Source organism: Protopterus annectens, chromosome 1.part1 (genome assembly GCF_019279795.1).
Source record: "Protopterus annectens isolate FY-2018-M chromosome 1.part1, PAN1.0, whole genome shotgun sequence".
Taxonomy (NCBI): Eukaryota; Metazoa; Chordata; order Ceratodontiformes; family Protopteridae; genus Protopterus; species Protopterus annectens.
The window spans coordinates 542,299,807-542,323,734 of NC_056726.1; the positions used below are offsets into that span (position 1 = coordinate 542,299,807).

The 23,928-nt window shown below is 46.4% G+C and overlaps 1 protein-coding gene across 1 annotated transcript in view; it reads right to left on the reverse strand.

Moving 5' to 3' along the window:
• FTSJ3 (FtsJ RNA 2'-O-methyltransferase 3) overlaps nucleotides 1–23,928 on the reverse strand; it is a 1,310,428-nt gene that overhangs the window by 560,325 nt on the left and 726,175 nt on the right. Inside the window, exon 4 of the mRNA XM_044076638.1 lies at nucleotides 5,613–5,692. Within this exon, the coding sequence (XP_043932573.1) occupies nucleotides 5,613–5,692 (80 nt within the window). The remainder of the gene's footprint in view (nucleotides 1–5,612; nucleotides 5,693–23,928) is intronic.

Consider the following 23,928-nt stretch of genomic DNA (forward strand, 5'->3'; position numbering starts at 1 on the left):
TTCACTGGAGCGAGATGTCACGATCCCACCTTTACTGGTTATCAGATTATCCAAAAAACTTTATTATCCACCAAATTTTTACCCACATCTGTAAATCCAGTGGAATATGTGAGCAGGCTGATTTCTCTAGTGCAGACCAGGGGAAACAATCACATAGTGGCTTCTGTGGGTGGGCAGGGTTGTAGCGGATGTCAACCTTTGCAGAAGTGAGGAGAGGTGCAGCAATGATGCCCATTTCACATTTTACCAATGAGTAGTCACACATACAAAGGGATGGGGAGGCAAAATGAAAAAAATCTCCAACTACCCTTATGGCTGCCTACATGACGGTTCCACCCAGTCAATCCTCAACCCGGTAATGAGAGGAATGAATAAGATAATTTGCGAAGACAGGCCTAATTATTATTTTATTATTTATTTTACATTTGTTAACCGGGTTAGTCTGGCTGATCTTTTGGCTCATTTTCAGCAGAGACCCGGGAAGAAAAGCTCCTCAGGACTAGAATTTTAGTAACATAGTAGTAACAATCAGCTATAGGATCTTACAAGCAGAGACCTGCCGAGAAAAAAAGCTCCTCAGGCAATTCAATTATACAGAGCATTAACAATTGGCAGACAAGTATGTGAGTTGTTACAAACAAGGTTTTAAACAATTAGCAGAAGAAAATGTGACTAGTTACAATATTACTTAAGCTGCTTAGAGCAAAATGAGTTAATAGGCAGATGCTTAAAGTGGGTAGGATCTAGTTGTTTAGGAGTTTGGAAACAAGAAAGGAAAGTAAGAATGGCTAGGTTGTTTTGAGATTCTAAGAATTAAGAGTGGTTGGAGATACAGGAAGGGAAGAGGTAGAAAGAGGCAGGGGAATAGTGTTAGAGATACAACAAGAGTGAGGTGGTGAAATAGGCGAAAGGATGGTGGTTGGCTACAGTGGCAAGACCACTTTGTTTTTAGGTATTTCCTTGTGGCTAATTTGAAACATTTGCTATGCTGGAGGGACTTTATTTCCAAAGGGAGTTGGTTACAGAATGTAGCTGGGTTATAGTTATAGAGAAGGCAACCTATTTTGGTTTTGGGTTTCTAGATGTCTAATAATTCTTCATTTGAGCTGCGTAGATGATGATGATCTGCAAGCACAAATATTAATGGGTTAAAAGGTAGTCCTGCACCTAAATTCCCCAGACAGACTACAGGGCATGGAAACTCAATAAACAAAACGAGTCATTCAGGAAGACTGCACTACTGAAGACATTCCTCAAAGGAGGGCCAGAATAAAAATTTCTGAGGAAGGTGACCTTGCCTTGATAGTGGGGGGAAGTAGGAAAAAGTCATCCTAAATCTCAAATAACTAGAAGAGGACTGTGCATGAGTGATACCAGATTTGAGACGCATGCATACAGAGACCCCTTAAAGGAATAAAGATGAAATAATTAGGCGATGATGCAGTAAGACAGGGATACAGGTGTTGCATGATATCTCATATGTACGGAACAGAGCCACATTTCTCAAGATTAAAATTAATGGAACAGCAAGGCTAGCAACAACTGCTGCTGGTATGAAATCAGAATGAAATCAGACTCAAGTTCACGAGAATGGAATGGACCACCTTAGCACCAGAACCATGGCAAAGTAATCTGCAGCTGTGTCTAAAGGAACAATGTAGTAACAGTATAAGTTTAGTAGTATCAGATTACCTTGGTACAGGAACCATAGCAACTGAATCTGACGTTTTCCCCGACAGGTCAAAGTATAACATGATGAGCAAAAAAGTCGTATCCAACTGCAGTGGATAAAATTACGCATTTGTCTGACTGCGACAAACATCTGACAGCATCCACACAGAAGCTTCAGAAGGAATATAGTTTTGTCTCAATGAACTGACAGGGCATATATAAAAGACAGTTAATTAGAAGCACAGTGGTTTACAGTCACTGAAGGATACTGACAGAAGGTTGAGGAATCACCCTACTTAGCTTCAGCAATCACACTAACTACTGCATACGAACAATACACAAACATGCAGAAGTGAAGGATAAATATGTACAAATATAGGACTACATAGACTCCACTGAATTACAACAAAAACGCTAAGCATAGCTCTGCAGATGGACTCTGCCCCTTTTAGAACAGGAGAAAGGATGAAGGCTCCTGTATTTACTGAAAGATGTCAGAAGACTGGGAAAAGGCAGGCACCATTAAGATCCACTGCCTACAGAATGGGCTCAACCTCCAAACAAGACAAGGAGGATGGTGGGAAGTTTTGGAAAGCTGTAGAGTATTTCAAGCTATAGATCCTAGGAAAAATAAACAGAGCTCTATGCATGCAGGACAGCAAGGAGAGGTCATTGGTAAAGCAGTACCCACCAGTCCAGTAACATACATTAGAATATAGATAAAAGTTAGGAACAATTACCCATCATATATCTGCAGAACAGACCTGTACTCCAAACAGAAAGGGTGAGGATGAAGATTTTTTTATAACTGTACAGTATGTCATCATGTAGACCCTGACAAAAATTTAAGTAAGAACACCTGCCTGGAGGATAGCAAGGAAATGTCATCTGTTTCATGCAAAGTAACATTTCCCATAGAATGAGTGCAGCAACAACCTGACCTTCAGCCTCTAGAAAACACACTCCATCTTGTGAAGGGAAATGTTACAAAGCTTTCAGCAAGTAGGCGACCAAATCATCTCTCAATACACAAACTGTTGGGACAGAAGAGATACAAGAAAAACATCAGTCCTGTACAAAAAGAAAGAAAGAAAACTGGGCTAAAACTAAATTCCATAGTGCCCTAAGAGGCAGGAATTCAAGGTTCAGAAGCTGGCTGTGGGCAGGTACACTAAAATAAAGACAGAAAAAAAACAGAATCCAAATCTATAGCCTAGGACAGCACCAGCGAGACCAGTGGAATTGGATACAAGTTCACAGGTTCCAAAACGGGGGCAACAACACTGTCCCTTCACAGACTGATGAGATTTCCATTATTATAATGTCACTCCCAAGACAAGAAAACCTCTTTGAGGTCACGGAATATAAGCTTGGACTGGAAAAAAGTCTATATAGAAAGGGTTGACTCTGAAAAGTCACCTTGGCAGAAAACAACATCTTGCACCAACCTAGCTCAATACCAAAAGGGTTACAGGACCTACAAAAAAATTACTTGAAGCAGGCTTGGTACCCACAGCCCAATGCAATGTGGTACCCAGAAAGAGACCTTTTTACAGTGCCAAACTGTTCAATGTCAAATCAGCACCAAAAGCAGGTGTCAATGTTCTGCGTTCCAAACTACAGGTCAAGCAGATACTCAGTCCTGCAGCAGAAGCTGAAATTATGACGTTTATATCAAGAGTTTTGACAGTGATCATAATGGACAGAAGACTGCCATCTCTATAAGAGTTGCCCTTGCAGAAAGACCTCATCAGTGCCAAGCTGCATGATGCCAGTGTCTGTCCCTATGTTTAGATTCTATTTTCTCAAGCTATGACAACAGGGTTACGTGGTCCGAGATAGTTCTACAAGTGCTAAACCAAATATTCTCACATGTACTCAAAGTATCCTTTCTTAGCCACACAAGCCTTTCTTGATGCGTCTTATTTTGTTCAACCCCTCCAACCACAGCAATCCCTGCTGAAAATGTACCACCTCACACAACACTTCTCAGCTCTGCTTTGTTAGTTTTTAGTTGAATGTGCATTTGCAAATTTAACTTGCTAATCGACCCAGTATCCTATAACCAGAGCAAATACCTAATTCCTATCTGTTTTCTCCTCTTTGATCACTATAGATGTGCCGCAGGACACTAGTATAATTACCCCTCTCTTCCTACCACCTTGAAAGCTTGCTGACAAACATTTACTAAAACGTGTTTTTTTTTTTTTTTTTTTTTAAAGTTCTGACGGGTCTAGATGACTCTGCTGTAGCATTACTAGTTGTGGTTAACTTCTTCTGATAGCAATCTTACTTCTTTTAATTGGGACTGTAAGACCGCTCATATTTCATGCTATTAAGGCAGAAATGCTCTTTTTTGAAGCAACAGTAACCCAACAACGTTAGCTGAACTTGTATTAGTATTTTCAGTATTCCATGCCCTGACAAAGGTCTGACTGGGGTGAAAGTACTGACAATGTTTCATTAGAAACAGCAGTAATGCCTGGAACTCTATGTAAACTATATAAGTGTCCCATTTCTGTGGATTCTGACTCTAAGAGTTCTCTTTTATGAGCTTCCAGTTGAAATCGCCCTAAACATTACAGCTTCACTAGGCTGTACAGGCTCTCTTGGAACCTGCACCAATGAACAGGAACTCATTTTTCTATTCCTGAGCCAACAATGACAAATATTCCTTCACACTTTAATGACTAAATGCAATTTCTACATACTGGGAGCGTTCACAATAGTGCTGTCCAAGAAGCCTAAAGTGGACCAATTTTTCTTTTTCCTTCCCCAATTATTTTCATTTTTATCTTATCACCATTCCACTAGCTCCTGACTTCTTTTAAATGACTGAATGAACTAGTCCTTTTCTGGACCTTTTTTTGGATATGATCCAGGACAAGAGCTACTACATATATGGGCAATTTATCCCAGTCAATCAACCAGATTGGCCATGTTTTTGGAGGAAACCAGAGTAACAAAAAAAAAAAAAAAAAAAAAAGCAGATGTAAGAAAGATAACAAATTCATCAGTTATAGAGATGCAAGGATTTAACCCTGAACCTGTGACGCAGAAAACTTAATCAGTGACGCACCATGCTGCTGTTTACACACTACTAACAAGAGTTCTTTACCTTTAACCAACCTTTTCCTCCAAGACGTGTTCCTTCTATTTTAAATAAAGCTTTTTTTTTCCTATAGTAAAATAGCTTCAAAGAAATTAGTCTGCTTATTTTTACAGCTCTGTTACATACATTTTTATTTCTCAAGTATCTTCAGTAAGAGAAGAACCCAAGCAAAATAAATTAAAACTTAAAGTCTTAGGATGCAAGATAACACAAACACACTCCTTAAATTACTTCAGTGGAGAAAAGTCAAGCCTAGTAAAAATTCTTAAGCAAGTAAAATTCTTTATACTCTTTCCAATAGTGCAAAAAAGACAAACATGAATACTGATTGAGGGCAAATGTGGGCTAATATCAGTCAACAAACTTCCGATGAGGAGAAAAACAGTCAAGAGATCAAAAGGTGTTCTGAAGGAGGAGGAAAGGACCTGCAGATATTGCTGTTATTTGAGACTTGTATTACGTGGAACTGGCAGTGCAAGAGCATGAAATGGGTACTAGCTAACTCAGGGGGGAAAAACAGTTAGAAAATCTGGCCAGATCACAAATGACACTAGTGAACAGAAGTCTATACTACAACTAACAGCAGGAATCTGCCCTGAAGAAAATCCTGCTATTTTACAGAAACAAATAGTTGGACTACACTGAAGCCTCTGGAAGGGAAACAGGTGCTTGAAGCAAAGCCGTTTCATATGTACCTGGGTCAGTGATAAGGGTACAGCAACTTCTAAGGAGAAAAAGAAATATAAGAAGAAATACAGAACATAAAGGGTAAACAAAAAAGCTCCTTATCAAAAAGAATCACAAGATTAGGAAATCACAAGTCTCAAACCTGGCGGCATTTCTCTGTAGTAATGTCCTCCTGCAAAGTCACCACATTGTTAATTGGCTTAATGGGTACAAGGTCCACTCCTAAAATAGGAAAAAAAAAAAAGGCATAAATCAGTGACAGCTGAAGAAATGTACAGAAGGTGAACAGTGACAAAAGCAGATGCAGCTGTGAAAACAACATGAAGAATGAGTATATGTAGAAACAGAAAGACTGCAATTCACTGCATTCCCAATGCCATGTTACATATCTAAAGGGCAATTATTTGCAAAGATGCAGAAAAAGAAGTTATGTACTCACCATAACATTCCATCTGAGTTGTTGTTCTTCATTTGTCTTCAACTTGTGGGTTCCCGGATCCGGCACAGATCAACCGGCCGCATACCCAGAATTTTGATCAGAGCTCCAAGCTCCTCCCCTAACAATAACGCCAATGTCTCCTTTCTCCCTTCAGATCAAGTTTGCTGCTTACCAAAGCATCACCCCAGACCAAAAAACCTTGATCCTTCCCAAAGTATCTATAACTAGAAGGAAAGAGTAATAGGCATCCTGGTGATGACTATATCCTCTGCTCGTCAGGCCACCACGCAATCTATGCAAGACAGGGGGAAGGAGGGAGGGACGGTTGAAGACAAATGAAGAACAACAACTCAGATGGAATATTATGGTGAGTACATAACTTCTTTATCTGAAATTGTTGTCTTCATTTGGTCTTCAACTTGTGGGACAGAGTCCACAGCTACTAAACACCTGGGAGGACCTCATGAAAAGATATTCCAGAGGAAGCACAGTAGAGCCAAAAGATGCCCTATTCCTGGATATGATGTCCAACTTGTAGTGCGAGATAAAGGTACGAGATGAAGCCCTGGTGGGCACAGAACAAATATCATCCAATGAAACTCTGGACCAGAAGGCAGCTGAAGCAGTCACAGACCTGGTGGAATGCGCTAGAATAAGCCAGCAAAATACACTAGGAAATCCAATGGGTGATAGTGACTTAGATACGGATTTCCCCAAGAAGGGTTTAGAATAGGATATGAATAGTTGGTCTGATTACAGAATGCTTTAGTCCTGTGCAAGCAGAAATGCAACTGTCTGTGCACATCCAACAAGTGCAATTTGTATTCTCCCCTGTTTTGGAAATTCGGGTAAAAGACCGGGAGATTAATGACCTGATTAATATTGGATTCCGAAGCTACTTTAGGAAGAAAGGAGGGATTAGTACACATGGATACCCTATCCTTATGAAAAATCATATACGGTGGTCTGAATGACAATGCTTAGACATTCCGAAACAACTTCTGGCAGAAGTAATAGCCACCAAAAAGGCCGTCTTCCAAGACAAAAAAAAGAAGTTAGGTACTCACCATAACGTTCCATCTGTGTAGGTACTTCATTTGTCTGCAACCTGTGGGTATCGGATCCGATCTCGGATCCGAGCCGGCAGCTTTCCAAGCTACAAGACCCGAGCTCCTAGCTCCTCCCCCTACCCATAATCCCCTGCTATGTGCTACATTACCTCAGATCGAATTTTTTTGCCTTTACACAACTCCTACCTTCGATAGAGGAAGCAACACCACCACCACCTCAGAACACAACACCTGCAACACATAGACCTCACAGTCAGAGTGTCAAACAGTCACAGCCCTTAAGGCCAAACACAATGCCAGACACACTAGTGTCTTCATTGCAGACAAATGAAGTACCTACTCAGATGGAACGTTATGGTGAGTACATAACTTCTTTATCTGAAGTAGTTACTTCATTTGCTCTGCAATCTGTGGGATAGAGTCCCCAGCTACCTAGGGAGAAACCCTGGGCGGCCTATGGAAGGATATTCCGAAGCACCGCAGAGCCAAAGGAAGCCCTACCTCTGGATACCATATCCAACTTATAATGAGAAATAAACGTATGTGAAGAGGACCAGGTAGCTGCAGAGCATATGTCATCCAAGGGGATCCTAGACCAGAAGGCTGCAGAGGTGGCCACAGCCCTCGTAGAGTGAGTCCGAATTCCCGTAGGAACCTGTTTGCCTGCAGATAAGTAACCGTGGACTATGCATTGACAAATCCAATTTGCTACAGTCACTTTGGAAATGGCCTTACCCATGGCTGATTTAGCAAATGACACGAACAACTGGTCCGATTTGTGAAAATCCTTAGTCCTGTGCAGGTAGAAACGCAGTTGTCTGTGCACATCCAATTTATGCAATGTGTATTCTCCTTTATTCTGAAAGTTTGGGAAAAACACGGGTAAATTTATTGATTGATTAATATTTGACTCCAAAGACACCTTAGGTCAGAACGACGGATTAGTCCTGAGGAACACTCTATCCTTATGAAAAATGAGATAAGGATGCTTCATACATAAGGCTTGAAGTTCTGACACCGTTTTGGCTGAAGTAATGGCCACCAAAAAGGCCGTTTTCCAGGACAAGAACTTTAATGGGACCGAAGCCGCGGGTTCAAAGGGTGGGCCTGTCAAGGCTTGTAAGATTAAGGCCAAATCCCATGGAGGCACCACCACTTTCACCGGAGGCTTCAAGAGGAAAACACCCCGTAAGAAGGTTTTACATAATTTTGTAGAAGCCAAAGATCCTAGACCGTCTCCCACATGGAAATGGGAGATGGCTGCCAATTGCACCTTAACTGTTGAAGCACTTGCTCCTTGTCAGAATATCAGAGACAGGAAGTCTAGAATAGTAGGAATGGGAACTGTAAATGGATCCAGGCCTCTATCTTTGGCCCAGACAGAGAAACGTTTCCATTTGCTGTAGTAAATCTTCCTAGTAGTCGGCTTATGTGCTGCGACTAGAATGGCCTTAACAGGAGATGAGATACCGGGAGTCCTAGCCATCAGTGGAACTGGAGCAACCAAGCCGCAAGCTTGAGGTTCACCAGGTTCGGGGGTTGTAATCCCGCCGGATGTGAAATCAGTTCTGGAACGGGATCCAGTATCCAAGGCGGAGATACACTGCGAGACCGCAGGTACGGGAACCAGATCTGGCGAGGCCAGAATGGGGCTATGAGGATAACTTTGCTCCCCAACCGACGGGCTTTCTGTATGAACTTGGTCATGAGCGGAAGGGGTGGATAGGCATATAGTAGACCGGATGGCCAAGCATGGACTAGAGCATCTCTGGGATTCTCCCCTTTGGGGGGAAGTATTGCGAAGTACTCGCAGCATTTTGTGTTTAAGGGAGAAGCAAAAAGATCGCAGCAAGGCCAACCCCAGTTGCGGAAGATCTGCTTCGCAACTGATGGATTGAGAGATCACTTGTACGGAGTGAGAATCACTCTGCTCAGTTTGTCCGCCAAAATGTTGGACCGACCCAGAATGTGCATTGCTACCAGAAAGCGGTTGGTGGATATCGCCCATTCCCACACTCTCATAGCCTCCCGGCAAAGTGGGTAGGACCTGGTTACTCCTTGCTTGTTTATGTACCAGACCACTGACATGTTGTCTGTCTGGATTGCAATAGTCCCCAGAGGTAGAAGGTTGTGGAGAGCTTGCAACGCTAGAAGCATAGCCCTCATCTCTAGGACATTGATATGCAAAGCGGTCTCCAGGGGAGTCCACGTGCCTTGGACGGTTCTGCCCGAACAATGCCCCCCCCACCCGAGGCGAGAAGCGTCTGTGGTCAGCGTGGCTTGGGGGGGAGGGACAACAAAAGGCCTCCCTTCCTTCAGCTCTGGGGCGTGGAGCCACCAAAGAAGGGAGTGCCTGCAAACTCTGCTTAGGGGAATCGGAGTATTCAACGGATGGAGTAGCAGGGACCACTGAACTTGAAGGGTCCACTGCAGAATCCTCATTCGCAGACGCACGTGAAGGGTGAGACTGATCGCTGCTGCCATAGATCCTAGTGCCCTCAGAACTAATTCCGCCTTCGGGGCCGGGCTTTGAAGAAGAATTAGAACCTGACACGACAAGCTGTTTATCCTGTCCGCAGTTAGCATAGCTCGAGAAATGCGGGTATCTAACTTGGCCCCTATGAACTCCAGGACCTGTACGGGGCAAAGAGAGGATTTCTGGAGGTTTACAGAGATGCCTAAGCTCTGGGCAAGGGTCAGAGCATAACTTCTTGCCAGGCAGAGCCGATGCCTGTTGGTGGCGGTAAGGAGCCAGTCTAGGTACGGGAAGACCTGAATGCCCTGAAGTCTCAGGTGGGCTGCAACCACTGTCATGACCTTGGTGAACACCCTGGGGGCTGAGGTGAGGCCGAACGGGAGAACCCTGAACTGGTAATGACTGGCTACCAGCCGGAAGCGAAGAAACCTTCTGGATCGTCTGTCCATCAAGATGTGGTAGTACGCATCCTTGAGGTCTATCGAGCACATCCAGTCGTTCTGCCGCAGAAGGGGGAGAATAGATTGGAGGGTGACCATCCGGAACTTTTCTTTGGGAATGAACAGGTTCAAAGCTGAGAGGTCTAGAATGGGTCTGAGGTCCCCCGTCTTTTTTGGCACTAAAAAAGAACCTGGAGTAATAACCCGATCCGGACTGGTCAGGGGGGACGGGCTGGATGGCTCTTTTTTCTAGTAACTTCAGGATTTCTGAAGCTGCTGCCTCCCTTCGATCGGGTGGAACATCGGGGAGGTGTCTGAGGGTGGTTTATGAAGGGGATGGTATAACCTCTGGATATGATGCGGAGCACCCATCGATCTGTCGTAATGGACTCCCAGTTTGACAGGTGCTCTGACAACCGCCCCCCCGACTGCCTCCAGAGAGGGACAGCCGGGTAAGCCCTCAGGGCTGCTGCGCGGGTCTATCCGGGAAGGGTTCCCTGGACCCGAAGTTACGCGGTCCCCCTCTGCCTCTGGGCCAGCGTCCTCCTTGTCCTCCTCTGCCTCTAGAGAACGAGGGGTCCGAAGCCGGATGGGATTGCTGGGGCTTACGGAACCACAACTTCTTTTGTCCCCTCTGATTCCTAGAAAAGGATCGTTGGGGATTAGAGAAGCGGACCCCGATGGCAGACAGCATCTTCCCGTCCTCCTCGCTTTGGACCAGCATCTCGCGAATGGTCTTGCCGAAGAGCGAAGATCCGTCAGAGGGTGCATTCGCGAAGGACGCCTTGAAGGGATCCGCAAAATCGCAAAGACGGAGCCAGGAGTGACGTCGCAAGACGACCCCGGCTCCGCTGGCCCTAGCGGCTCCCTCCGTGGCATAGGAGAGTAGACGCATGGACGTGGTAGAAATGGATTTTAGAGTGGCCATACGAGTCGAGAAAACTTTTTTGTCCTCGACCGACATGGACTCCGGGGGGGGCTGCAGCGTATTCCTTAAGTCTCGTTGCAGCCTAATGGTATGTGCCAAGTAGTTAAGCGCCCTTACAGAAAAGGTCGCTGAACTAAACATCCGCTTCCCAATGCGGTCCAGTGCTAGAGATTCTTTATCTGGCGGGTGAACCGAAGAACTCTCCTGTGCGAGTTCTCTCTTGGTGGCAGCCGCCACCAGCATGGCATCCACTGGGGTTCCCTTGGCCCAAGACAATCTATCCACTGGGGGGCTAAGGATCTTGTCGGGTCGCTTCGGGATAGGCTCCACGGTGTCGGGCTCCTTCCACGCCCTGGTAGTAATGAGGTCTACCAGGGGGTCAGCCGGGGGGGACACCCAGGAGGTAGAAGGGCCTGCCTCAAACGCATCCAGGAACACGGATTCATCTGCGGAAGGTTTTTGGGCAGACCACCCCCCTCTAATACGCAACATTTCCATGATGACTCCGAAGGAGACATCCTTAGGGGGGTGACCTTGGGGAACCTTCCACTTCATCTAAATCTGTATCGGTTGTGATGGACTCGGGGGAGTCCAGGTGCCTCCTCTTGCACCGACGTTTTCGAGGGACCTCCTCGGTGGGACTGTCCGAAGAGGGCTCGTCAACGGGGTCCTGTTCCTCTAAGGGAACCAACTGGAGGGCTTGAGCAGGCTGTCCCGATGGTCGGATGATGGAGGATAGACCCACATGCAGCGGGGGTACAGGAGGATCCGACGCCCAGACCGGGGACCTGGAGGTCCTCGACAGTACCCTCTCCACAAACTCAAAAGCCGAAGGAGAGCTACTCTCGCCAGGCTCCAACAGCAGTCTCCTCGGCTCCGAGGTAGGGATCGGGGTCGGAGCCAATGCAGCCGGAGCCGAGAGAGAGGTGTGCTCCGAACCCAACGTAGCCGAAGACACACCAGCTCCCCCGGATCCGATGCTCAGCCATCGGCCCCGAGAGCTCGGATCCGACAGACTCGAAGGCACAGTCGGCTTCGAAGCGACCGGAGCTATCGGCGCCGACGAATCCCCGGTTCCGAAAGGGCCCGGATCTGATAACTCCGAGACCCGAAAACGGGTCGGAGAAGGAGTAATCGGAGCAAATATGGGGGCCGCGCTCCCCCCCAGAGGGGGGGGGGAGGCAAGAGCACCCCCATCTGCATTTGGGTCTGGATGAATCGGCACATCATCCGATCCATATCTGCTTCAGTGAGGCTTCTTGTTGATCTTGAAGTCGTCGTCAAGGCGGGCCGGGAGGGTCGCCTCGACGACCTCGAGGGAGACCGATCCTCCTCCTCCAGCTCCGGAGAAAAACGAGGTGAACGGAGCCGAGAGGGGGAGGATCCGTAGCCCCTCGAGGGAGACCTAGTCAGCGTAGACAGCGGGGCTGAGGGTTGAGTCTCAGCCCGCCTTTTGTGGGACTTATGTCCCTTGTCTTTGTGCCTTTTCTCCACCGTAGTGGAGGTACCTGAATCCCTCGAACTCAAACCCAAAGAGGGAGGTTGAGTCCCAGGTTGAGTCGGGGGCCCAAAAGGCACGAGGGCTGTGGAGACAGCCTGTGCCTGAGAGGGGGAGGAAGAAGAAGCTGATTCCTGAGGCAACAAGCCCGCCAGGATCAGCCTGTTCTTCCTGTCCCTAATAGCTCGGGGATTAAAGGCCGTGCAGATTGTGCAGGCCGATGACAAATGGGCCGCCCCCAAGCATAAAACGCACTGAGTGTGGCCATCCGCCGGCGAAAGCTTATGGCCACACTCAGTACACTTTGAGAACACCGCCTTAGGCCCTTCAGCCATAACACCACTCACACCAAAAAACACACTCAAACACTAAAAGGGGGGAGGGTGAAAGGCGGGAACTAACAGAAAAACTAGTTAGAAGGGGGGAACAAAGGTACCTAACTAACTACACTTTCGCTAACTAACCCAGAAAAAAAAAACTAAACACACTCACACAAGAAAAGATTTTTTTTTTTTTTTTTTTTTTACAAAAAAGAAGAAAAAGGTTCAATCTCACCAAAAAGCCAAGGAGCTCTTCAAAAGTAGCTGCTTCAGCCGCGGCAAAAAACGATCTGAGGTAATGTAGCACATAGCAGGGGATTATGGGTAGGGGGAGGAGCTAGGAGCTCGGATCTTGTAGCTTGGAAAGCTGCCGGCTTGGATCCGAGATCGGATCCGATACCCACAGGTTGCAGAGCAAATGAAGTAACTACTTCAGATTTGCAGATTCACAAAAGGGAGGCAAAACCAATGCCTGTAAGACCAGAGTAAGAAGCCACGGTGGCATAGGGTCCTTGATTGGTGGCAGAAGAAGGAAAGTGCCTTTTAGGAAGGTTTGCAGAGCTCAGAAGATGCCAAGGAAGCCATATTATGCCCCACATGAAAATCAGAGATAGCCGCAATTTGAACCTTGACTGTAGAAAAACTAGCATCTTGTCGGAAGATCCCTGCTAAGAATTCCAAAACAGAGGAGACTGGAGCAGTATAGGGATCTATGGCATGCTGTGAGGCCCAGATCGAAAAACGTCTCCATTTACTGGAGTATACCTTTCTGGTGGAAGATTTATGAGCAGGCAACTAGGATCTTTTTGACAGGTGAAGATAAACCAGGAGTTCTGACAATCAAGGAAACTGGAGCAAACAGGTGGTAAGCTTCAGACTGCCCAGATCTAGATGCAAAATCCCTTAAAGGATGAGAAATGAGATCTGGAACTGGATCCAACAGCCGTGGTGGAGCCAACAGATGAGACCACAGAGAGGGAAACCAGACTTGGTGAGGCCAGAATGGGGCAATGAGGATTACTAGGCTCCCCAGCCTGTGAGCTTTCTGAAGGAATCTCGGAATTAAGGAAAGAGGAGGATAGGCATACAGGAGACCGGGAGGCCAAGCATGAACCACAGCGTCTTTGGGGGCTTCCCACAGAGGGGGATCAGAGCAAAAATCACGCTACACTTCGGGTTGGAAGGTGAGGCAAAGAGATTGGAGCAAGGCTGACCCAACTTGAGGAAGACCCGTTTCTCTACTGAAGGATTCAGAGACCATTCGTAAGATATCAGAACAGACCTGCTGAGCCTGTCTGCTAGAATGTTGAACCTCCCCGGAATGTGTGTTGCCACCAGAAAATGGCTGGTGAAGATCGCCCACTCCCACACTCTCATGGCCTCGCGACACAAGGAGTAAAACCTGGTTCCCTCTTGTTTGTTGATGTACCAGACCACAGACACGTTGTCTGCCTGGATAGCAATCATTCCTGGGGGAAGATGGACATGGAGAGCCTGCAACGTTAGAAGCACCGCCCTCATCACCAGGTCATTGATATGCAATTTGGTCTTGTAAGGGGACCACGTGCCTTGGACTGTCCTTCCTGACCAGTGCCCCCCCCCCCTAGTAGGGAAGCATCCATGGTCACTGTAGCCAAGGGAAATGACAGGAGAAAGGGACAACCCCGAAAAAAGTCCGGACAGTGTAAACACCACAGAAGAGAGTTCCTGCAAACTGAGAGAGAGAGTCAGACTGGGTGAGACAATGGAAGGTCTAACATGGACCATTGGACTGCAAGAGTCCACTGAAGAACCACATGTGAAAGCGGGCTAGAGGCAAGAGATTGATCATGGCCTCCATGGATCCCAAAGTCCTTAATATTATTTTTGCCATCAGTGGTTGGCCTTGAAGGACAGCCAGAATGTGAAGTTTCAGTGACTGTATCCTCTCCGAGGTAAGAAAGACCTTGGTTTGAATTGTGTCCAACTGAGCCCCTATGAAATCTAATATTTAAACCGGGGCCAGTGAAGACCTCCTGAGATTGATGGTGATGCCCAATCGCTGAGCTAAGCAAGAAAATAATCCCTCGCTGATGCCTGGAAGGGTCAGCGGGGAGCCAATCATCTAGGTAAGGGAAAACCTGTATGCCCTGGAGTCTCAGGCTGTGGTGAGACCAAAGGGGAGCATTCAAAACTGGTAATGATTGGCTCCCAGATGGAAGCAGAGGAATCTCCGAGAGCACCTGTCCATTTTGCTGGGGTAGTACTCATCCTTGAGGTTGATCGAGAAAGTACAGTTGTGTACACTTACCATAAATGTAGATGTTAGAGTGTATTCACTGTTGCAGTCATCACCTGTGGGTTACCCCTGCTGTGGTAGCCCTTGGCCGGCCCGAATACTAGAGTCAATGTTTTTCTGTGTCGGCTGCTGTCGCTTGCTGACGTCAGATCATCAGTGCTATAAAGCAAGGCAGCCAATGCCATTACATCAGTTTTTCTTGCCCTAACCAGTCAGAAGGCCAAGTAAATATGGTAAAGTGGTCCTGGTGGCTAAAAGCCACCGTAAGAAGCTGTCTCCCTAAAGAAAGAAAATATAAGGGGGAAGGAGGAAGGGAAACCAGGACTGCAACAGTGAATACTCTCAAACATCTACATTTATGGTAAGTGTACACAATTGTACTACGTTCCTCGTGTTTCACTGTTGCAGTCATCACCTGTGGGAGGGTTCCCAAAGCTGAGGAGAGGGGTTGTAGGATTAGTAAGAGACCTAGGAATGGGTCAGCAAGCCTGCCCTAGCCTTAGAAAATAGAGGAATGTGGTAATGCCTGGTAAAGGTATGGACAGAAGTCCAGGTGGCAGCTTCCAGGATGTCCCTGGTGGGAACTCCTCTGAGGAATGCTGTGAAAGTGGAGGCTGCCCTAGTGGAGTGGGTTCGAATAGACTTGGGGGGGGGGGTCCCATGTAATCTGTAGTAGAAATGGATACAGTGTGATATACATTTGGAAATGGTTTGCTTGGAAATGGGCTTCCCCTCTGCCCTTGGAGCAAAGCTGAAAAGTAGTTTTTCTGTTTTCCTGAAGTATTTAGTACAGTCCAGATAGTATCTGAGCTGTCTGTGCACGTCTAGTGAGTGCAAAATTCTTTTCCCCTTGTTTTGAGGGTTATGAAAGAAGTTGGGTAGATGTATGGCCTGGCTGAGAGTCATATTAGATACCACCTTGGGCATAAAGGAGGGATTAGTCCTCAGGGAGACCCTGTCTGCATAGAAAATGATAAAGGGCTCAATGACCATCAGTGTCTAAAGTTCGGAAACCCTTCTGGCTGAGGTGATAGCTAGGAGAAAAGCAGTCTTCCAGGAGAGGTATCTTAGTTCTGCTGAAGCAGCAGGTTCAAAGGGTGGTAAGGTTAGTTTTTCCAAAACATAATTCAGGTCCCAGGCTGGCATGGGTGGCCTTCTGGGAGGTCTGATATTAGAAACACCGCTGAGGAATTGTTTAAATCAAAGGGTGGGAGAACAGGGGCTGATCTGTATCAAAATGAGCTGAAATGGCTGAGGCGTAGATTTTAATAAAAGAGAAGGAGAGTCCACTATTAAGTAGCTCCGCTAGGTAGTCCAGGATAAGAAGGATGGAAGGTTGTGAGGTATTGCCCCCTCTGGACTGGTTCCAGGAGCAGAATCTTTTCCATTTTCCTGCGTAAGATTTTCTGGTGGTGGGCCTTCTGGCCTCAGTGATAATGTCTAGGACCTGTTTGCTTAACAGGGGCCCCCTTGTTTGCCTTTAGAGTATTAGCCATGCTAATAGCTTGAGAATCTGCAAGTCTGGGTGCAGCATTTCCCTCTCCATCTGAATCAAGAGGTCTGAGATCAGGGGAAGCTGTAATGTCAGGCTGCACAGTAAGGGGTACCAATTTTGTGTGGGCCAATCTGGAGCAATGAGGATGCCCTTTGGTCTCTCCTCCCTTATTTTGATCAGTACCCTGGGAATAAGAGGTAGAGGAGGAATTGCATATACAAAGAGGGAGTTCCAGGGGAAGGTCAAGACATCCACCTTCCACGCTAAATGGTGATGCTCCCTGGTACAGAATCTTTTCAGCTGATGGTTGAGACGCGAGGCAAAGAGATCCATCTCCAGAGTCCCCCACTCCTGAGTGATTTGTAAAAAGATTTTTATGTGGAGCCGTGGGGGTCCAGTAAGTTGCTGCTTAAGTGGTCTGCCCAGGTGTTGTTGATCCCTGGCAGGTACTGGGCTATTAGGTGTAATCCCATGGAAGATGATGTCAGCCATGAACTGGCTAGCTTGCACAGAGGGTAAGATTGGGTCCCTCCCTGTTTGTTGATGTACCACATTACTGTGGTGCTGTCTGTTTTGATAAGGAGAACCCCTGGCTTGAGATGCGGTTTGAAGGATGTCAGAGCCTTTTGTACTGCCATCATTTCCTTCTGGTTGATGTGTAAGGGAAGGTGCTGTGCATCCCAAAGATCTTGTGTGCACCTGCCTGCTAGGTGTGCACTCCAAGCAATGTCTGAGGTGTCTGTGGTAATGGTCTGCCCAGTTGGGCGGAGGGTGAAGGAAAGACCCTTGTTCTTGGCACAAGCCCCTGCCCACCAGAGAAACTCGGCCGTGATACAGGGGATCAAAGGGAGAGAGGCCTCGAGTTTGAGAGTGCTGACACCAGAGGTTCTTTAGATACCACTGAAGTTTTCTCATGTGAAGCCTGGCCAGAGGAATTAGAAGGATGCAAGATGCCATGTACCCCAAGGCTTGTCGCAGTGAGGTGACTTCTGGAAGCCAGCTGGGCGAAGTAGAGAGGCAGGAAGCTCTGCTTTTCTGGGGATAGAAAGGCCATTTGGGATGCTGTTTCCAGCAGTGCTCCCAAGAAAATGATCTACCTGGAGGGTGTTTGCTTTTATTTCTTCTCGTTGATGGTGTACCCTAAGGAGGTTAGGAGGGTTTTGACAAAGACGAGGTTCTTGAGTAGCTTTTCTTTGCACTCAGCCTGAATGAGGCAGTCGTCCAGATAAGGGTAAATCTATACATTTTTCTGTCTGCAAAAGGCTACGGCTGGCGCTAAGCATTTAGTGAATACCCTCGGAGCAGTAGATAAGCCAAAGGGTAGCGCAGAGAAATGAAAGTATTGTGAGCTTGCTCTGAAGCAAAGGAATTTCCTGCAGGATTCCCTTATGGGGATGTGGAGGTAGGCATCTTTTAGATCTAAGGTAACTAACCAGGCATTTTTTATCAGCGTAGGCAGCAGCTGCTGCAAAGTTAGCATTTTACATTTGGGGACCACCAGAGAGGTGTTCAGAATGGATGGATCCAGGATGGGGCGCCAAGTGACCTCTTTTCTGGGAACAAGGAACAGTCTGGAATAAAAGCCTTTGTCTGTTTGATCTGAGGGGACATGTTCTACTGCCCCTTGGGATATGAGAGTTTGGACTTGTTTCAAAGCTTCTGCCCACTGATTAGAAGGTAAGTCTGGGTACCCTCTTGGAATTGGAAGTTCATTTAAGGAGAATTTGTATCTCTGAAAAATTATCCTAAAGACACACTGGTCCTTTGTTACAGAAAGCCAATTTTCTTTCCAGAGGGACAGCCTTCCTCCTAGTTTTTGGTGAGTGAAAAGAGGGGAGAGGGAGTCATTGAGAGCTTTTGCCATAGAGGGATGGTTTAGAACTCCTTGCCTTTGGAGTGGAAGTACTCCACTGTTTGGTTCTCTGCTGTCCCTGGGATAGGAGCCTGGGTGGCCTGTCCCTGCGGGGCTTACCTTGCCCCTGTCTGCTAGGTGCAGGGAAGGACCAGTGTTTTGAGGAAAACTTCCTGCTGAACCTAGGAGGCTGTACCTGAAAAAAGTTAACGTTCCATCTGTGTTGTAGATCTTTATTCATTCATTACTGTTAGGACTTCGGTTCAGTCTTCGGAACCGACATGGCTGTTTCCAAGCTTGCGCCAGCCAAAAACTCTCAGCTAAGACCTACCCATAATGCCCCTCACATAGTTACTCCAGATCAAGTTTGCCCGCCCTATATAATAGAGATAGTAAGAGAAAACAGTAGGAGGCTCTGTCTGAGCAAATACCCTAACCAGGAGTTCCTAAATCCACCAGGAGTCCAGGCAGGGGGAAGGAGGGCGGGAAGTAATGAATGAATAAAGATCTACAACACAGATGGAACATTATGGTAAGACATAACTTCTTTACCTGATGTTGTAAATCCTTACTCATTCCTTACTGTTAGGACAGAGTCCCCAGCTACTTGAATCCTGGGTGGCCCTAAGGAAGGATATTCCTGAGGGCCTTACAGAAACAGATGCTTGGTACCAAAACCATGGGCTCAAGCTTAATGCCAAGAAATGTATAGTTATCCCCTTTGGGGAAAAATATGTACCCATGAATTACCACATAGGTGGCAGTACACTAAACACCAAAAGTGTGATGACAGACTTGGGGACACATGTGGACAGTGGTCTCACCTTCGATAGCCACATCGCCACAACGGTCAGGAAATCCTTCTATGTGGCACACCTCATCACTAAGGGCTTTTCATCCAGAAAAAAGGAGGTCATTGTCCCACTGTACTCATCCCTCATTAGACCCATTATAGAGTACAATGCCCAGTTTGATATGTACCTCACAAGATATCTGCAACAGCTGGAAAGGCCACAGAAATACCTCACTAAATGAATTACAGGCCTAAAGCAGATGCCCTATGCTGACCATCTAAAAAACTCCAGCTATACTCTGTGGCATATCATCTACTCAGAGGCGATCTCTACTTAACATACAAGGCCATGTCAAACCCTGAGTTGTTGGACATGCTCCACTTAAACAAATCCCAATCCCTCAGAGCCACATGCTCCAGGGATCTAAACAGTGTCACCACAATGAGCAAAACATGCTGGAGGAATAGGTTCCTGAAAAAGAGACTCCCCATACTCTGGAATAGACTGCCCATACATGTCAAGCAGAGTGCCTCCCTGGTCCTCTTCAAAAGGAATCGTGACGATTGGATGGGAGATAGGAAATTCACCCCAGGGATCATGTCAGTCGCCCTGCTAGACAGGGGTCCAGGGAAGTAAATATTGTGGGAAGAAACATCCGGGGAATTGTTTAGCTAGGCTTGTACAGGCCCTAGGGCCGATAGCCTAGTACCAGCCTAGTACCAACCTATGAATCAAAGAACCAAAAGATGCTCGTCCCCTGGAGGCCAAATCCAATTTGTAATGAGAGATAAATGTATGAGGTCTTGCCCAAGTGGCTGCTGTGCAGATATCATCCATAGAGGCTCTGGAATGAAAAGCTACAGAAGAAGCCATCAATCCAGCAGAATGAGCCTTTATTCTGGAAGATAAGGATAGCTTATTCTGTTGGTAGATAAAGGTAATGAAGTTTCTAAGCCAGGAGGAAAAAGTCACTTTGGGGAAAGGTTTACCCAATCTGGGTCCTACAAAGGCCACAAACAATTGATCTGTTTTCCTGAAAGATTTAGTCCTGTCCAAATAACAACAAAGCTGCCGATGCACATCAAGGATGTGCAAAAGGTAACCCCCTCTGTTAAAATGTTGAGGAAAGAAAACCGACAAGTCAATAAATTGGTTAATGGAAAAACCAGAAATGACCTTGGGCAAGAAAGAAGGGTCAGTACGAAGGGACACCCTATCCCTGTGGAAGTTCAAGTATGGTCTTTTGACACTCAAGGCCTGCAGCTCAGATACTCTTCTCACTGAGGTAAGTGCTACTAGAAGCAGAGTCTTCCATGACAAAACTTTATATCACATGAATCAAAGGGTTTGAAAGGAGGGCCTGTGAGAGATTGAAGTACCAAGGTCAAGTCCCAATGTTCTATGGGGGGCTTGACAGGAGGATTAACGTGTAATACTCCTTTCAAAAATGTCTTGCACAGGTGGTGTGACATAACCAAAGAATTATCAAATCCATTATGAAAATTAGTGATAGCAGCTAAATGTACAGTGATTGTCGATGCTGAGGCTCCTGCATGTAGAACAGCCATCAGGTATTGTAGGATCTTTTGAATAGGCATAGAGAAAGGATCTAAGTTCTGATCTTTGGCCCAAATAGAGAACCTAGTCCATTTACTGGAATAAACTTTCCTGGTGGAAGGTTTGTGTGAAGCCAGAAAAATTTCACGAACAGGGGATGAGATATCATGTAGCCTGGCAATCACTGGAAGTGGAGGAACCAAGCTGTTAGCTTGAGGCTGTGGAGATTGGGATGAATCAGTCCCTGAGGATGAAATAAAGTACAGTTGTGTACACTTACCATAAATGAAGATGTTTGAGTGTATTCACCATTGCAGTCATCGCATTTGGGTTATCTGCCTGCAGGTAGCCCTCAGTCTGCCTGAATACCAGAGTCTTGGGATTTCTGTGTAGGATGCTGTCGCTTCTTCCATGATGTCAGGTTGTCAGGGGTATAAAACATGCAGCCAATGTCATTACATCAGTTTTTCTTGCCCCAGATGTCAGATGCCCCCAAAATAGGAAGCAATTACATGGTATATAATACCCCAGCAAAAAACAAACACCAATTATATAAGATATGCCAGACAAAAAAGATAGGATAGAAATCAATAGAAGTCAGGGGGCTGGAGGGAGGATAACCAAGACTGCAACAGTGAATACACTCCAACATCTACATTTATGGTAAGTGTACACAACTGTACTCTGTGCTTCGTGTTTCACTGTTGCAGTCATCACATTTGGGTTGATTCCCAAATCTAAGGAAGGGTGGAGGTAGTTATGAAGCATGCTGGCAATCAGACCCTGTAAGACTGCTATGGCAAATCCAGCTCTGGATTTAGAAAATATAGGCAGGTGGGAGTGCTTGGTGAAAGTGTGAACAGAGCTCCAGGTTGCAGCTTCCAGGATGTCCCTGGTAGGGACTCCCCTGAGAAATGCTATAGAGGTAGATGTACCCCTAGTGGAATGAGTTCTGATCCCCTGTGGGGTAGGTTTCCCATGGTGCTTGCAGCAGAAATGGATGCAGTGTGCTATCCATTTAGAAATGGTTTGTTTTGAAATGGCTTTGCCCTCTGCCCCTGCAGCAAAGCTGACTAGCAGCTGGTCAGATTTTCTGAAAGGCTTAGTTCTGTCCAGATAGAACCTAAGCTGTCTGTGCACGTCCAGGAAATGCAGGATCCTCTCCCCTTTATTCTGGGGATTAGGAAAAAAAGGTGGCAAATGAATGGACTGGTTTAAAGCCAAAACAGACACCACCTTGGGCATAAAAGATGGGTTAGTCCTGAGGGAGACCCTGTCTGCATGGAAGATAATAAAGGGTTCCACTGCCATAAGGGCCTGCAATTCAGACACTCTTCTTGCTGAAGTGATGGCTAGAAGTAAAGCGGTTTTTCATGAGAGGAATTTTAACTCTGCTGTGGTAGCAGGTTCAAAGAGCAGAAGTGTGAGCTTTTCTAATACAAAGTTAAGGTCCCAGGCTGAAGTGGGAGCTCTCCTGGGGGGGGGGGGTCTTAAATTTTTGGCTCCTCTCAGGAACCGTTTTACCAGAAGATGAGGAGAGAAGGGGGGTGGCTCTGTATTACAATGAGCTGAGATGGCAGAGGCATGGATCTTAACTGAAGAGAAGGATAGGCCTTTGTGGAGCACTTCTGTTAAGTAATCTAGTATACGAGGCAAGCTGGGCACAGTTGTGCTCATTCCCTAAGACTGGCTCCAGGAACAGTATCTTTTCCATTTCTCCGAGTAGGATTTTCTAGTACTAGGCCTCCTTGCCTCAAGAATGACATCCAGCACCTGCTTACTGAGGTTTGCTGGTGTTGAATTTAGGGGAGTAGCCAGGCTGCAAGGTTCAGGGTCTGTAGCTGAGGGTGCATAATCTGGCACACCGGCTGGGACAGCAGGGAAGGAGTCTGAGGCAGATGCCATGGTTGTAGCACTGCCATACTGTGCAAAAGAGGGTACCAGTGCTGGCATGGCCAGTTTGGCGCAATCAGGATTATCCTTTGCTTGTCCTGTTTGATTTTTAGTAGAACCTTCAAGAGGAGTGGCAGAGGGGGAAAGGCATAGACTGAGAGGCTTTCTGAGGTGAAGGACAGGGCATCCACTTTCCAAGCTTGTCTTTGGGGAGTTCTGGTGCAAAATTTGTTCAATTTATAGTTTTGAGGGGAAGCAAAAAGGTCCACCTCTGGTGTCCCCCACCTGTTCCTCAAAAGCTTGAATATTTTGGGTTCCAATTTTCACTCGTGTGGATCCATGAGATTTCTGCTTAACTCATCTGCCAGTGAATTTAATTTGCCTGGCAGGAATTGAGCTTGTAAGTGTACCTGGTTGCTCAAGGCGGTGTTCCACAGAGCCAAAGCTAGTCTGCAGAGTGGGTAGGAATGGGTTCCCACCTGCTTGTTTATGTACCACATAACTGTGGTGTTGTCTGTCTTTACCAATAGTTGTCCTGGAAGAATAAGGCCCTTGAAGGCTGTCAGAGCATTCTGCACAGCTAACATTTTTTTGATTGATATGCAGGTGCATTTGCTTTGGGTTCCATTTGCCCTGAATGCACTGCCCTGCCATGTGAGCCCCCCATGCATAGTCTGATGCGTCTGTTAGGGTTTGGGCAGCAGGGGGGTAGAATGAAAGGGAGTCCCTTGTTGTGGTTGCAGGCCTCTGCCCACCAAAGGAATTCTGCCCTTAGGGAAGGAATGATAAGAATCATTGTTTCCAAGTCCTGAGAATTTTGACACCAGAGACTCTTTAGGTGCCATTGAAGTTTCCTCATATGCAGTCTTGCATATGGAATTAATAGAATGCAAGAGGCCATGAACCCTAGGGCTTGCAGTATTTTTCTTGAAAATAGCTGGGTTTTGGTGGCCAGTAGATTGGAACAGTTTGTCAAATAAATTTGTTTCTCTGGAGTGAAGAATGCCATCTGGGAAGCTGTGTTCAAGCTTGCTCCCAGGAATACAGTCTGTTGGCTGGGTACCAGGTGTGATTTCTTTTCGTTGATGGTGTACCCCAGTGAGGTAAGAAGTCGCTTTACAAATGCCAGGTGCTGAAGTAGCAATTCCTGACTGTCCGCCTGAATCAGGTAATCGTCTAAGTATGGGTAAATTTGAATTCCTCTCTACCTGCAATATGCAATGGCTGGAGCTAGGCACTTTGTGAATACCCTCGGCGCAGTAGATAAACCAAAGGGAAGTGCAGAGAACTGATATTGCTTTGAGCCTGCTCTGAAGCGTAGATATTTCCTGCAGGATTCCCTTAGGGGGATGTGCAGGTAAGCTTCTTTTAAATCTAGGGTTGCTAGCCAGGAGTTCTTGGCTAGCATAGGAAGCAGC